The sequence below is a fragment of the Melospiza melodia genome, chromosome 28 (assembly GCF_035770615.1).
Source record: "Melospiza melodia melodia isolate bMelMel2 chromosome 28, bMelMel2.pri, whole genome shotgun sequence".
Classification (NCBI taxonomy): domain Eukaryota; kingdom Metazoa; phylum Chordata; class Aves; order Passeriformes; family Passerellidae; genus Melospiza; species Melospiza melodia.
This window is the reverse complement of record NC_086221.1, coordinates 5,195,880-5,210,309: the sequence shown is the minus strand read 5'-3', so window position 1 is coordinate 5,210,309 and position 14,430 is coordinate 5,195,880. Positions and strand designations below refer to the sequence as shown.

The 14,430-nt window shown below is 53.1% G+C and overlaps 1 protein-coding gene across 3 annotated transcripts in view; it reads left to right on the top strand.

The window, feature by feature from the left end:
• Positions 1-14,430, top strand: part of RASSF5 (Ras association domain family member 5) — a 33,764-nt gene that overhangs the window by 8,605 nt on the left and 10,729 nt on the right. For 2 of the 3 annotated variants that reach the window (XM_063177838.1, XM_063177839.1), the window contains exon 2: positions 3,721-3,842. In XM_063177838.1, the coding sequence (XP_063033908.1) occupies positions 3,721-3,842 (122 nt within the window). Of the gene's footprint in view, positions 1-3,720; positions 3,843-9,329; positions 9,688-14,430 lie in introns of those variants that run through there. The other variant, XM_063177840.1, reaches the window with a different exon arrangement.

Sequence of the window (14,430 nt, the reverse complement as noted above, 5' to 3'; positions counted from 1 at the left end):
CACCCCTGAGGTCACCCCACAGTGACATCAGGCACACGGGAGCAGCTCAGGCTTGCAAAACCCAAAACCCACCCTGCACGTGGAGCTGCGTGAGCCCCTGCAGGATTCCAGAGCTTGGCTGGGGGAAATCTCCCTCCTGCCACGTTGTGCCAGCTCTCAGACACCTGTGGAGCCTCCTTGTCCTTCTGTCCCTGTTCCCACCTGGGTCAGGTGGAGCTGGAAGGTGCCCTGTGGGGTCTGGGGGTGGGAATGGGGGGATTGGGGTGGGAAAAATGGAGAAATTCTTCCCTGGGAGGATGGGACAGAGCAGCTGTGGCTGCCCCATCCCTGGGCAGGACCTGCTCGGTTGGTGGAACCTCGGGTGTTAACTAACCAGGTGGCCTTTGCTAAATGCTGCTCCCAGTTTTTGAAAGATCCCCGAGCCAAAGCTTTCAGCTGGGGCAGGTGAAGGGTTACCCTTGGCAGAGGAGCTTTAGGGTCCCTCCCCACCCAAACCATTCTGTGACTATGTTTAGGCACTGAGGTGGGCATTTAATGGGCATTTATATTGCCCATTTTACCCCCCCCCCCCCGAGTGACTTTACCTGTGAAAAAAGGGAAATTCCTTTCCCACCAAAGCTTTTCACAGTATCATGACCTTTTTCTCTCTCTTCTTTTTTCTTTTTTTTTTTTTTAAACTGCATTTCCAAGTGTTCCATTGTTTGACTGGAATGGAAATTATCTCCAAGCCTGAGTGGAGGCATCCTGCTCCTCTTGGCAAACTGCTCACGTGGCTGCTTCCTAAAGCTGTGCAGGGTTTCTAAAATTAGTGTTCCCCACCGGATCCTCGGTGATTAGGGTCTGTTAATAGGGGATGGTGACTAAGGAGGTGTCACCCTTTAATCCCACAGAGAAATGCCACAATGGGGCTGATCCAGGAGTGCCCGGCAATTTGGCGTTTCTGTGGTGCAGATTTCCTGTGTGACACCTTTGCTCCTCGTGCTGGAGCTGCCAAAATGTGAAAATCTGGTCCCAAATGGGCACGGGGGACAGAGGGGACGCTGTGGTGGTGGCAGATGCTCAGGTGAAGCCACAGCTGGAGCATTCTCCAGCTGGCAGCTCCAGCAAAGACTTGGCCAATGTCCCCCATTGCAAAGCTGTTCCAGTTGCTGGAAAGGTCATGCATTAAATTACTGTGGAACTGCAGCTTATCTCTAATTAAAAAAAAAATAAATAAAATAAAAGCCAAATCTCCCTGCTTTTCCCCCAGGCTGACTTGAGACAACTGGCTTGGAATGGGAGAATGACAGACAGCTCATGCCAGATGAATGTTAAATGATAAATGATTTCCCTGTTTTCCCTGGAGATTGATGTTTCCCCCCTCAGGCAGCAGCTCCCAGCTCCTCTCATTCATTCTCATCTTCAGGCACTGCAGAATTCACCAGAGCTGAGCAGAAATCAGTCTCCAGAGCAAACATGGGATATAAACATGGGATATTCCTTTGCTTTTCCTGCAGGCCCCAGACATGCAAAACCAATGACCCAAAAGCTAAAGGAAAAAAAAAAAAAAAAAAAAGGAAAAAAAAAGATAGAAAAATATAGAATATATATATTTAAAATAAAAGTTGAGCAGAAGTCAGTTTCCAGAGCAAACATGGGATATAAACATGGGATATTCCTTTGCTTTCCTGCAAGTCCCAGACATGCAAAACCAATGACCCAAATGCTAAAGGGAGAAAAATAATTTAAAAAAATTTAAAAAAAGGAAGTAAAAGGGAAAAGAAAGAAGATATATTTAAAATAAAAGTTCAGTGGCTCTTTGCAAGGTCTTTGTAGGGACAGGCACGCATATCCCCCTGTGGAATCAAATCTCTTGCCTTGTTTTTAGGATAGAATTATTTTTTTCCAGGTTGGTGACCGCTCTGGAATTTTGGGCAGTGTAGAAAGTAAATGTGAGGCTGTTTGCCTGGCAGTTAAAAATTAAAAGGCTCAGGTGGGCCATTAAAGTGGCAGCAGGTTGGGCACTGCAGTCAGGAGGGTTTGGAGGAGCTGGGGCTTGCAGGAGTGATGGGCACAAATTTGGGATAACTGGAGCTGCCTGTGCCAAACGTGCCCCTCTGCAGCTGGGGGTGAGCAGGGCCCTGTGCCTGAAGGGGTTAAAGCTGCTCTGTGCAGGTCACCCGGGTGTGAATGGGTTAATGTGTGCCATTGGGGCAGCATCCAAAGAAAACAGGCACAGGAATGCCCTGCTGCACCTGGGGCAGGAGCTCAGCCACTCCTGGCACCTGGGCCTGCCCTCTCTGGGGTGATCTGGGGCCATGGTGGCACCGTGTCCCTGCCCTCTCTGGGGCCATGGTGGCGCCGTGTCCCTGCCCTCTGCATTTGGGGCCATGGTGGCACCGTGTCCCTGCCCTCTCTGGGGCTCTGGTGGCACCGTGTCCCTGCCCTCTGCATTTGGGGCCATGGTGGCACTGTGTCCCTGCCCTGTCTGGGGCCATGGTGGCACCGTGTCCCTGCCCTCTCTGGGGCTCTGGTGGCACCGTGTCCCTGCCCTCTCCAGGGCTGGATTGCTGGATTTGGGGCTCTGGTGGCGTCGTGTCTGTGCCCTGTCGAGGGGTGATTTGGGGCCATGGTGGCACCGAGTCCCTGCCCTCTCTGAGGCCATGGTGGCACCGTGTCCCTGCCCTCTGCTTTTGGGGCCATGGTGGCACTGTGTCCCTGCCCTGTCTGGGGCCATGGTGGCACCGTGTCCCTGCTCTCTGCATTTGGGGCCATGGTGGCACCGTGTCCCTGCCCTCTCTGGGGCCATGGTGGCACTGTGTCCCTGCCCTGTCCAGGGGTGATTTGGGGCCATGGTGGCACCGTGTCCCTGCCCTCTCTGAGGCCATGGTGGCACTGTGTCCCTGCCCTCTGCATTTGGGGCCATGGTGGCACCGTGTCCCTGCTCTCTGCATTTGGGGCCATGGTGGCACCGTGTCCCTGCCCTCTCTGGGGCCATGGTGGCACCGTGTCCCTGCACCCTCCAGGGTGATTTGGGGCCATGGTGGTACCGTGTCCCTGCCCTTTCTGGGGCTCTGGTGGCACCGTGTCCCTGCCCTCTGCAGGGGTGATTGGTGAACATGTGCCTGAACATGTGTGTTGGAAAGGACATGTGTATTAGAAGGAACGTGTACCTGAAGAGGGACATGTGTTAAAAGGGACGTGTGGCTGAATGGGGAGCTGTGTTAAAAGGGACATGTATGTTAGAAAGGACATGTGGCTGGACGGGGACAGGTGTGTTAAAAGGGGACGTGTGAGTTAAAAGGGACATGCGTTAAAAAAGGACATATGTGTTAAATGGGACATGTGTGCCTGAACAGGGATGTGTGGTAGAGGGAACGCGTGTGTTAAAGAGAACATGTGTTAAAAGGACCATATGTGTTAAAAGGGGCATGTGTGTCTGAACAGGGGAATGTGTGTTAAAGGGGACATGTGTGTTAAAAGGACACATGCCTGAACAGGGACATGTGTGTTAAATGGGACGTGTGTTAGAAGGGACATGTGTTAAAAGGGACATGAGTGCCTGAACAGGGACAGGTGTATTAGAAGGGACATGTGTGTTGAAGGGGACCTGTGCCTGAGCAGTGCCCGCCCCATCTCTGCCCGTGCTGCAATCCCTCTGCTGCCCCCCATTCTGTCCCCGCTGTCCCCAGGGCAGCCCCCCGGGGTGGGGTGCCTGACGCTGTCCGTCTGTCCCTGCAGACTGCAGGTACACGTGTCACCAGGAGTGCCGCAGCCTCATCCAGCTGGATTGCCGCCGGCCGGGCCAGTGCCAGAGCCAGCTGTCCCCAGAGAGCACCCTCAGGGTGCCACCCTGCAGCCAGGTACGTGGGGAGGGGTCTCTGGGGGTGGGGCACAGCCTGGGGTGACCCGCACAGAGCTGATCTCTTGCTCACAAGTATAGTATTAATTTATGGTAATACAGTATCATAATTATATTGATTATAATTATGATATTATATTATATTATATTTATATTATATTATATTTATATTATATTATATTTATATTATATTATATTTATATTATATTATATTATATTACATTATATTACATTACATTACATTATATTACATTACATTACATTACATTATATTACATTACATTATATTACATTACATTACATTATATTACATTATATTATAGAATATTAAACTAAATTATATTAAATTAAACTATACTCAACTGTATTATAATAAAGAATACTAAACTATACTGAAGAATACAGAAAGGATACTTACAGAAGGCTAAAAAGATAACAATGAAAACTCTACGACTCTTTCCAGAATACTAAACCAAAGAATACTAAGCTAAACTGTACTAAAGAGTACAGAAAGGATACAAACAGAAGGCTGTAAAGATAATAATGAAAACTTGTGACTCTTTCCAGAGCCTCGACACAGCTTGACCATAATTGACCAATAAATCAAAACAATTCTCATTAAACCAATGAAACAAGCACCTGTTGGATAAACAATCTCCAAACACATTCCAAAGCAGCAAAACACAGGAGAAGCAAAAGAGATAATTATTCTTTTCCTTTTTCTCTGAGGCTTCTCAGCTTCCCAGGAGAAGAATTGTCACAGACATCTTTTATGAAAAATCTTTTCTTTAAGATTTTTTCCTCCTGAGAAGCTGAGAGGCCTCAGGAAGAAAATGTAAACAATGGTTATCTGCTGCATTTCCAGGGCAGGAGGGTGGATCTCCAAGGAATGCTGGCTGCCAGCCCTGTTTTGAGAGTTTCAGTCGTCCTGGGGGATGGAGACTCTTCAATCCCTGTTAGGACGTGCACTAATCCCAGGCTTAACTCCGGAAGGCTCAGCTTGGCTTTAATCCTGCACTGTCTGGGGCTGCTGCGTGGGAGGCACGGGCTGCAGGGCCAGGGAGGCTCTCACCAGGGAGGAAGGGATGGGAGAAGTTCAGGAGACCTTCCTGAAGTGGATCAATACTGGGATGGAGCCTTTGCAGGCTCTGTGTGCCTTTGGGAAGTGTTTGGAGCAGCTCTGCAGGGACGTGGTGGGGTCACCAAGGGTTCAGAACATGAGTGGATGTGGATGTGTGACCTGGCTGGAGTCACCAAGGGTTCAGATCATGAGGATGTGGATGTGGCTCTTTGAGACCTGCTGGAGTCACCAAGGGTTCAGAACATGAGTGGATGTGTGACCTGGCTGGAGTCACCAAGGGTTCAGATCATGAGGATGTGGATGTGGCTCTTTGAGACCTGCTGGAGTCACCATGCCTCCAAGGGTTCACAACATGAGGATGTGGATGTGGCTCTTTGAGACCTGCTGGAGTCACCATGCCTCCAGGGGTTCAGAACATGAATGGATATGGCTGGGATGGAGCCTTTGCAAGCTCTGTGTGCCTTTGGGAAGTGTTTGGAGCAGCTCTGCAGGGACGTTGTGGGATCACCAAGTGTTCAGAACACAAGTGGATGTGGATGTGGCTCTTTGTGACCTGGCTGGAGCCACCATGCCTCCAGAGGTTCAGAACACGAGTGGATGTGGCTCTTTGTGATCAGCTGGAGTCAGCAAGCCTCAAGGGTTCAAAACATGTAGGTGTGGCTCTTTGTGACCTGGCTTGGTGGCTGTGGTGGGATTCACTCAAAGGGCTTTTCCAGCTTCTCCTCCTCCTCCTTCTTCTTCATCTCTTGATGAAGGTGTTCTGTGTCCTCTCCCTCATTCCAACCCTCTGTTTATGCCCCTCTCTGTGGAGGACCCTGATGCACTCGTGCAGAAATGGAGATGGAAATTTGCACTTTTCCAAAGGCAAAATAGGGTTTCTGTGTGGTGTATAGGGTTTGGTTCTCATCCATCCTTTGCTGGATGCTCAGAATGAAATGATCAGGGAGGATGGGATGGGAGAAGCTTCAGGAGACCTGCCTGGAGTGGAGGTGGCTGGGATGGAGCCTTTGCAGGCTCTGTGTGCTTTGGGAAACGTTTGGAGCAGCTCTGCAGGGACGTGATGGAGTCACCAAGGGTTCAGAACATGAGTGGATGTGGCTCTGTGTGACCTGGCTTGGTGGGTGTGGTGGGATCCAGTCAAAGGGCTTTTCCAGCCTTGATGAAGGTGTTCTCCTTCTCCTCCTTCTGATGAAGGTGTTCTGTGTTTCTGTGTTCTCTCCCTCATTCCAACCCCCTGTTTATGCCCCTCTCTGTGGAGGACCCTGATGCACTCGTGCAGAAATGGAGATGGAAATTTGCAGTTTTCCAAAGGCAAATGTAGGGTTTCTGTTTGGTGTGTGGGGTTTGGTTTTCTTCCATCAGAATAAAATGATCAGGGGGGATCTGAAGTGGGATGGGATTGATATTCCTAAATTATACATTATAAAAGGGCTCAGAGTGGGTTCTCCAGGTGTCTGAAGTTAAATTTGTGTGTGGTCCCACCTCCTCTGGCTGTCACTGGGCTTCCCCCAGCAATGCTGGGCTCTTGGAAAAATGAGAAATTCTCATTTCATCCTCAGGGCCATCAGCCCATTCAGGGTTATTGATGGCCCCAATAACAAACAGGGATCCTGTGCTTGGTGGCCATCCATCACCCTGCCAGGTGTCACCCTGGGGAGGCAGAGCCATCCTGGGCCAAGGGGACAAAAATGTCTCTGCAATCCCAGCAGCAGCAGCCAGAAATCCATCAGCCCATCCCCAAGGCCTGCCTGGGGATTGCACCTTGGAATCCTCAGGGGTCCCTGGGCTGTGGGGGCTGATTTGGGGGTTAATGAGGGTAAATGGCTGCAGTAAAGCTCCATCATTCATTATGGATAATCAGGCAAAAAATCGTTGCCAGCTTTGCTTGATCTGAGCAGGCAGCTCCAGCTCCTGGAGGGTTTCTGTTGGTCAGGCAGGCTTTGCTGCTGGGAAGGAGGAGGATGGAAGGAAAATAATGTCAATATTCCAGTAGGAGACTAACAGGATGCCTGATTACACTGGCAGGAGGGGAAGAGGCCTGAAAACACATTAAAAAATTAAATAGCTGGCATAATTGGAAGTCATTAAATCATATTATCAAAATTAGGCAAAGTGGAAGCACCACAGAAATAACTATTTTAATATCATCTATTTAAAGACTGTTACCAGGTAATTCCAGGCATTAATAATTTGGGCTTTGATCCAGTTCAGTATTTAGGAGTGTTTTACATTTGGGTCCCTCCCAGGGTGACATCCAGACTCTGCTGAAGGTGCCAAAATCCTCTGCAAAGGAGCACCAGGGTCTGCTCTGTGGGTCTGGGGGGGAGATGTGCAGGGAACCATTTCATGGAGCTGCTGCTGAACAAAGGGGTCAGAATTCTTGGGTTTATTTGGCTTTGTTGTATTTTTGATGGAGCTGATGTCCCAGGAGCACCAGGACTCTGATCCCTGGGTCTGGGGGGGCTGATGTGCAGGAACCATTGCATGGAGCTGCTGCTGAACAAAGAGGTCAGAGACATTTGGTTCATTTGGCTTTGTTGTATTTTTGATGGAGCTGATGTCCCAGGAGCACCAGGACTCTGATCCCTGGGTCTGGGGGGGGCTGATGTGCAGGAACCATTGCATGGAGCTGCTGCTGAACAAAGAGGTCAGAGACATTTGGTTCATTTGGCTTTGTTGGATTTTTGATGGAGCTGATGTCTACAGGGAATAAATGAGGGATTCTTGGAGAATCCAGAGGTTCCACCCTGCCTCCACTGGGAAACTTTCGGGCTGATGCTTCATGGAAGACCCCAGTGCTGCTGCTCCCAAGCCTCACTTTCTGCTGGAGTTGCACATGCTCAATTTAAGCCTCTTTCTCCTCTAAATTCATCCCTGTGGAGCAGAGGGGGCTGTGCTGCTGCAGGGACACGCTGCTGCCATAAGAACGTGGCTTATTTATTCCCTCTGTAAATAAAGCACTTGGATCCTTGCCTTCCTCTCCCTGGGATGCAGATGTTGCCAGCCTTTCCATCCCCATTGGCATTCAGGGGGTGCTGCTGGGGTGGGCACGGAGCCCTCAAGGCTTTGGAGCAATTGAAGTTCTTCAGCAGATGCAGCTGGAAGGGTTTGGAGCAACATCTGCAGTGTGTCAGGAGGAGAGGTTTGGATGCTGGGTGGGAAGCCAAAACCTTGCTCCTTCCCTGGCTTGTGGGAAGGTCTTGGAGCCCTGGAGGAGTAAGATAAGATGAGATATTGGGGAGGAATTCCTTCCTGTGAGGGTGGCAGGCCCTGGCACAGCTGTGGCTGCCCCTGGATCCCTGGCAGTGCCCAAGGCCAGGTTGGGCATGGCTGGGAGCGCCTGGCACAGTGAAATTGTCCCTGTGGGGAGCAGAGCCCTTCCCCTGGCCAATAAATCAAAACAATTGGCCAATAAATCAAAACAATTCACATGAAACCAATCAAACAATCACCTGTGGGTAAACAATATCCAGCCACATTCCAAAGCAGCAAAACACAGGAGAAGCAAATCAGATAATTATTGTTTTCCTTTTTCTCTGAGGCTTCTCAGCTTCCCAGGAGCAGAATCCTGGGCAAAGGGATTTTTCTAGAAAATATGAATGTGACAGCCCCACAAATCCCAGTGATCTCCACCAAGCAGGAAGGTCACAGCTGCTGGAAAAGCAGCACCCAGGGGCAGAAGCTTTTTTCCAGTCAAAGCTGCCTCGGGCTGGGTACTGAAATTTCTCCTGCTGCTCTGAAATCTGCTGCAGGATGGAGCCCTGGAGGGGCAGGATGAGACATTGGGGAGGAATTCCTCCCTGTGAGGGTGGTGAGGCCCCGGCACAGCTGTGGCTGCCCCTGGATCCCTGGCAGTGCCCAAGGCCAGGTTGGGCATGGCTGGGAGCACCTGGCACAGTGAAATTGTCCCTGTGGGGAGCAGGGCCCTTCCCCTGCCCAGCCCCACAAACCCCAGTGATTTCCCCCAAGCACGAGGGTCACAGCTCTGTAAAAGCAGCGCCAGGGGCTGAAGGTTTTTCCTGGGCTGCAGTCAAAGCTGTCTCAGCCTGGGTGCTGAAATTTCTCCCACTGCTCTGAAATCAGCTGCAGGGCAGACAGACACCCACTTGTGATGCCCTGGCACCCCGAGGGGCTCTGAGCTGCATCCCCACCACCCCAATTCCCTCAGGTGGAGCCTCGGCACCTCCCGGGGATGCTGTAGCAGGCACGGAGCGCCCGCATCCCCCCGTGGCCCCGCGTTTTGCCTCTCCACGGTGCCGCCAGAGCTCCCAGGCGAGCCGGGGCCAAAACTGCGAGCGGGGCCACAAATTGTGCAAGAGGAAGTGGCCGGGCTGCGGCAGTGCGAGGCGAGGGCAGGAAGGGGAGGCGATGCTGCCGCCGCCGCTGCCGGTGCCGCTGCCGGTGCTGCGCGGGCACCGCGGGAGCGGCGAGCGGAGCGAACCGAACCGAACCGAAGCGGGAGCGAAGCGGGAGCTCTGCCCCTTCCATGCTGCGCAGGGAGGCGGGTGCAGGAGGCGAGGCGAGGCGAGGGAAGGGTTCCCCGGCGAGCAGCAGGAGCTGGGCAGGATGAGCAGAAGGAGCTGCCGCAGATGAGCGGCGAGCCGGGGATGTGAGCGCGGGGCTCGCATCGCTCCCCCCCCGGCTCTGCCCGGCTCCCGTGACCATGAGCAGCGGCTACTGCAGCTTGGATGAAGACCTCGAGGATTGCTTTTTCACGGCCAAAACCTCCTTCTTCCGCAGCGCCAACAGCAAGGTCCCTGCCAAGGTAACGCGGGGATGCCGGGGATGCCGCACCAAAAATGAGCTGGGACAGGGGTCAGGCGCAGGAGGGATTCTGCCCTCTCCTCTGAAGGTTTTCTGCCTTTTCCAGGCCGGGTTTCCCTGTTCCCCGGGGATCCACGCTGCTCTAGGGGTGGTTTTTCAGCTTTTTTAGGGACCTGTGGTGTGTCCTTGCAGAAGGGTTGAAAATTGCACCTGTGGGGTGGATAGGAAAGTTCAGGGCAGGATTAATCTGTGAGCTGATCAGCACGGTGGTGAATGTGGTTCTTTCCTGGGAGCTTGGGGCTGTGTGTGCCTGCCTTGGAGAAGGACAGAGGGTTTGGCTGGGCAGCGTTGCACCCAGGATGAGATTTGTGTCTCGGCAACGTTCACGGCGCTGCTTCACAGTTTTTAAATGTCTATTTAAAAAAATAAATAAAATTAAAAATCCTTGCTGTGAACTTTGGGGCCCCGGCTAGAGCTGAGCATAAAAGGAGAAGGTGCTGCAGCAGAAGTGGGAGTTTCACACGGGAACAGGAGCCCTGCAGCACACAGAGATCAAATCTGGCCCAGGGAGAAGCTTTTTCACTTGAAATCCTCCTGCAAACCACCAGCACCAACTGCTCCTGTCCAGCCTCTGCTGTTTTTGCACCTGCAGAGCTGCAACCCCCAGCAGGTGCTTTGGGGTCCCTGCAGCAGCTCCAAGGGCTCTGCTTGGGCAGGAGGGGCTGCTCTGCACAGGGAGCTTCAGTCAGCTGGGAATTTTATTGAATTTCTCTGCAGAAATGGTTTAAGACGGGATATTCCCCGCTAGCCAGCAGCTCCCTCTCGCTATGATTAACAGACACGTACTGCTGGTTTCTAAATGTCATTCGATGATTCATTTGTGGAGGAGATGGAGGAGATTGGGGTGCTGGTGCAGCCAGAGCTGCTCTGTTGGAGCCAGGGCACTGCAGATCCTGGGAGAGCTCTGGAAATCAGCCTGGGGCTGTTGTTGACTGGGATTTCTCTCTCTCAGAGGGGTCAGGGGCTGCTGCAGCCCCTTTGTGCCCAGCTCCTCACCTGGCTGAGAGCAGCGTGGGTGGCAGAGCTCAAGCTGCCACAGAAGATGGAGCCTCGCAGGGCTTTGGTGGTGTGGGGAGGAAATGGTTCCTGTGCATGAAGAAAACAACCCCACACCGAGCTGAGCCCAGCTGGTGTTGTGTAATGGGGCTCTGTCAGGAGGTGGATTCTCACAGAGGTGGAAACCACGCTCAGGCCACGGTGGAGGGTGATTTTGGAGGGGCTCATGGCTGGTTTGGGGGTGGTGGTGGTGCAGGTCCTGCAGGAGGAAGAGGTGGTGGTGGCTGACGTCTCTCTTGGGTTTTGATTCACTCCCTGTCCTCTCTTTTCAACTTGGCACCTTCAATTATTGAATGTGGAACATTTCCACCCCTGCAAGAGCTGTGTGTGACATCAGCTCTGTTTTTCACCACCTGCTCCTGGCCACAGGGTGGAAACCTCAGCTGAGAGCCCAGAGTGAGTTATCCTGGTGGATGTGTTTGGGAATGGTGCTGATTGTCCCTCCTGTGTGCCAGGAGGGATTCCTGAGCCCAGGGCAGGGCTGGCAGGGGGGCAGCGGGGAGATAAATCTGGATAACTTAGGGACACTTGTCCTGAAAGACACGGGAAACATCTCTGGGGAGGAAATGAGGTGTGGGTGGGCAGGAGGGGACATCAGGGCACTGCAGGGCACTTAAGGGAGGGGGATTTGTTCTGTAGGATTACAGAAACCATTTTTGTGATTGAAACAACTGCATTAGTCTGAAGAGCCTCTTTCTAGGAATGCTGTAATTCCTTTTTATTTCCAGAACCATCAGCGAAATCGCTCTTCATTAGCAGAGAGCTGGTTCAGATCTCACATGTGTGACCCCATCCCTGCAGATCCATTAGTTTGCATTTTTTAGGCCTCTCCAGCTGAATGGCTTCAGTGGCTTCTGCCTGAATCCTGATTGCTTAAAACTCTGCAAAATCCTTCCTGGAGCTCTGCATCAGTGCCTGATGAGAGAGAGGGAAGGAATGAGGGAATGGGAAGCACAGGAAGGGCAGAACCCAAGCAAAGGTTGGATGAAGGCATCTCCAAGATCCCAGGCAGCCTTGCCCCACATTCCCAGAGCTCAGGGCAGGTTTGTGGGGTGCAGGGTGGGCAGCCTGGGCATGGCCAGCCTGCTGCAATGCAGAGCAGCTCCAGCCTGGAGCCCCCTGAGATGCTGCAGCTCCCTGGGAGGACCTTGTCAGCTCTCAGTGCTGAGCTGAGATGTGGCAGGAAAAAAAATCGGTTTCTAAGTGAAATCTCCATGGCAATCAAAACACTGAGCCCATCTTCCCTGGCTGTAACCTCTCTGAAATGCAGCAGCCATCCCTCTCCCCTCTCTGCTGCCTTTTCCTCTGAGCCCCAAAGCAAACCGCAGCCCCTCATCTGGATTTCTCAAAGGGAGGGAAATGTTTGGGATATTTAAGTTTTTTTGGGGATTTTTCCAGTCCAGATCTCCTGTGTGATTCTCCCCCCTGCCTGTCTGTGCTGGAGCAGTGGATCCTTCTCCAATTGAGTGCTGTGAACCCTGGGAGTGGGTGTTGGAGGGGAAGTGTTGGGTGAATGGAGAGCTCTGTGAGAGCAGAGATGTCCCAGCTCTGGTGACAGCCCTGTCCCCAGTGTCCCTGAGCTGCCACCACTCCCTGCTGCAGCTGGATTTGCAGATCTGACTGTTGGTTCTTATGTTTCTGACTCAAATCCGGAGCATTCACATTTATTTCCAGTGTTTGTGGTCACAGGTGATGCTGCTCTGAGCTGCGGCTCCACAGCCAGGGACACTCAGATGTTCTTCTCCAGGCTTTGTTTTCTGGTGTTTTTAAGACAAATCTTTCCTTAATAAGCAGAAAAGTTGAGGATTGATGGCCCAGCTCATAAAATCCCTTCAGAGGAGATCTCTGAACAAGGAGCCAAAGGGAGAGCTTGGCTTTGGGAACGCTCTGGTTTGTCCCAGCCTGGCTGGTGGAAAGGAGGATGGAGCTGTGCCCGAGCACACCAGGGAGGACTTGGCCACCCCTGCCTGAGACCAGAGTGCCAAGACTGTGGTGAGGCTGGGCCAGAGCCATCCCCAGAGCTCTGCTCTGCAAATTCATTAATGAGAGAGCTGGGGAGGAATGGCTGGGGGTGAAGGGCAGGGATGGGAACCCAGGGCCTCTAAGGATGGTGGCCCTGGAGCAGCAGGGATGATGGCCCTGGGACCCTAAGGATGGTGTTCCTGGGGCTGCAGGGATGGTGGCCCTGGGGCTGCAGGGATGGTGGCCCTGGGGCTGCAGGGATGGTGGCCCTGGGGCTCCAGGGATGGTGGCCCTGGGGCTCTAAGGATGGTGGCTCTGGAGCTGCAGGGATGGTGTCCTTTGGGCTGCAGAGAGAAGTTCCTGGGGCTGCAGGGATGGTGGCCCTGGAGCTGCAAGGAGAGGGCCCCGGGGCTCTAAGGATGGTGTCCCTTGGGCTGCAGGGATGGTGTCTCTGGGGCTGCAAGGAGATGGCCCTGGAGCTGCAGGGATGGTGGCCCAGGGGCTCTCAGGATGGTGTTCCCGGAGCAGCAGGGAGGAGTTCCTGGGGCTGCAGGGATGGTGGCCCTGGAGCAGCAGAGATGGTGGCCCTGGCTCCAGGGAGGTAGCCCTGGCTCCAGGGATGGTCCATCTTTGTCAGTCCACTCAGACTTTCTGCCTCTGCTGCTTTCCCATGCCTGGTTTGCTGGTGAAGCCCCAGTTCCTGAGCTGCTGGTCCTCCAGGCTGTGACCCCACAGCAGCTCCTGCAGTGGGGCTGTGGTGGGACAGCTCCTGGGTCCCACCTGGAGCTGTTATCCCCAAAACCAGGAGCTCAGTGAGGTGCAGAGCTGCTGCCTAAACTGCTTGTAAAAGGTTTTTATGTGGGGAGTTGACTCCAGAAGGTGAGAGGCTGCAGGGAGGGTGCTCTTTAAATGTGGGGTGTGTTTCCCCTGGCATCCTTGTAAATGGCAATATCTGTCACAGGAGGTTTCCTTGTTGCCTCTCTTGGCCCAGAACTCCTTTGAGAGCTGTCACATCATCTCCGTGGCCCCTGGGCTGTCCATGAAAGCCTGGCAGGAGTTTACAGCCCATTAGCTGAGTGCTGGCTGCACAGAGGGGGCTGAGTGGTGAATCCTGCCCAGCCCCGGGCCACGGGCTTTGTGTGCCACGGTGCTGTCCCCATCCCGGGCAGCCTTTGTCCTGTGGAGCGTCAGCCCGAGGGCAGCTGCGGCTGCATCGCTCCTGACAATGGGGGTTTCTTACAGCTGAGCAGCAATGTGGGCTGTGGAGGGCAGGGGAGGGCACAGCGGGTCCTGTGCTGCTCGGGATCCCCTTTCCTCTGGCTGCCACACAATGTCCTGTGCCCATCCACACCAGTGTCCTGTGTCCATCCACACCAATGTCCTGTGCCCGTCCTCTGGCTGCCACACCAGTGTCCTGTGTCCATCCACAACAATGTCCTGTGTCCGTTTCTCTGGGTGCCACACCAGTGTCCTGTGTCCATGCACACCAATGTCCTGTGCTGGTTCCTTTGGCTGCCACACCAGTATCCTGTCACTCTCTCTACCACACCAATGGCAGAGAGAGTGACACCTGGCACCATGTGCCACATCCAGGCTTTGTTGAACACCCCTGTGCCCATCCTCTGGCTACCACACCAATGTCCCGTGTCCATTCTGGCTGCCACAC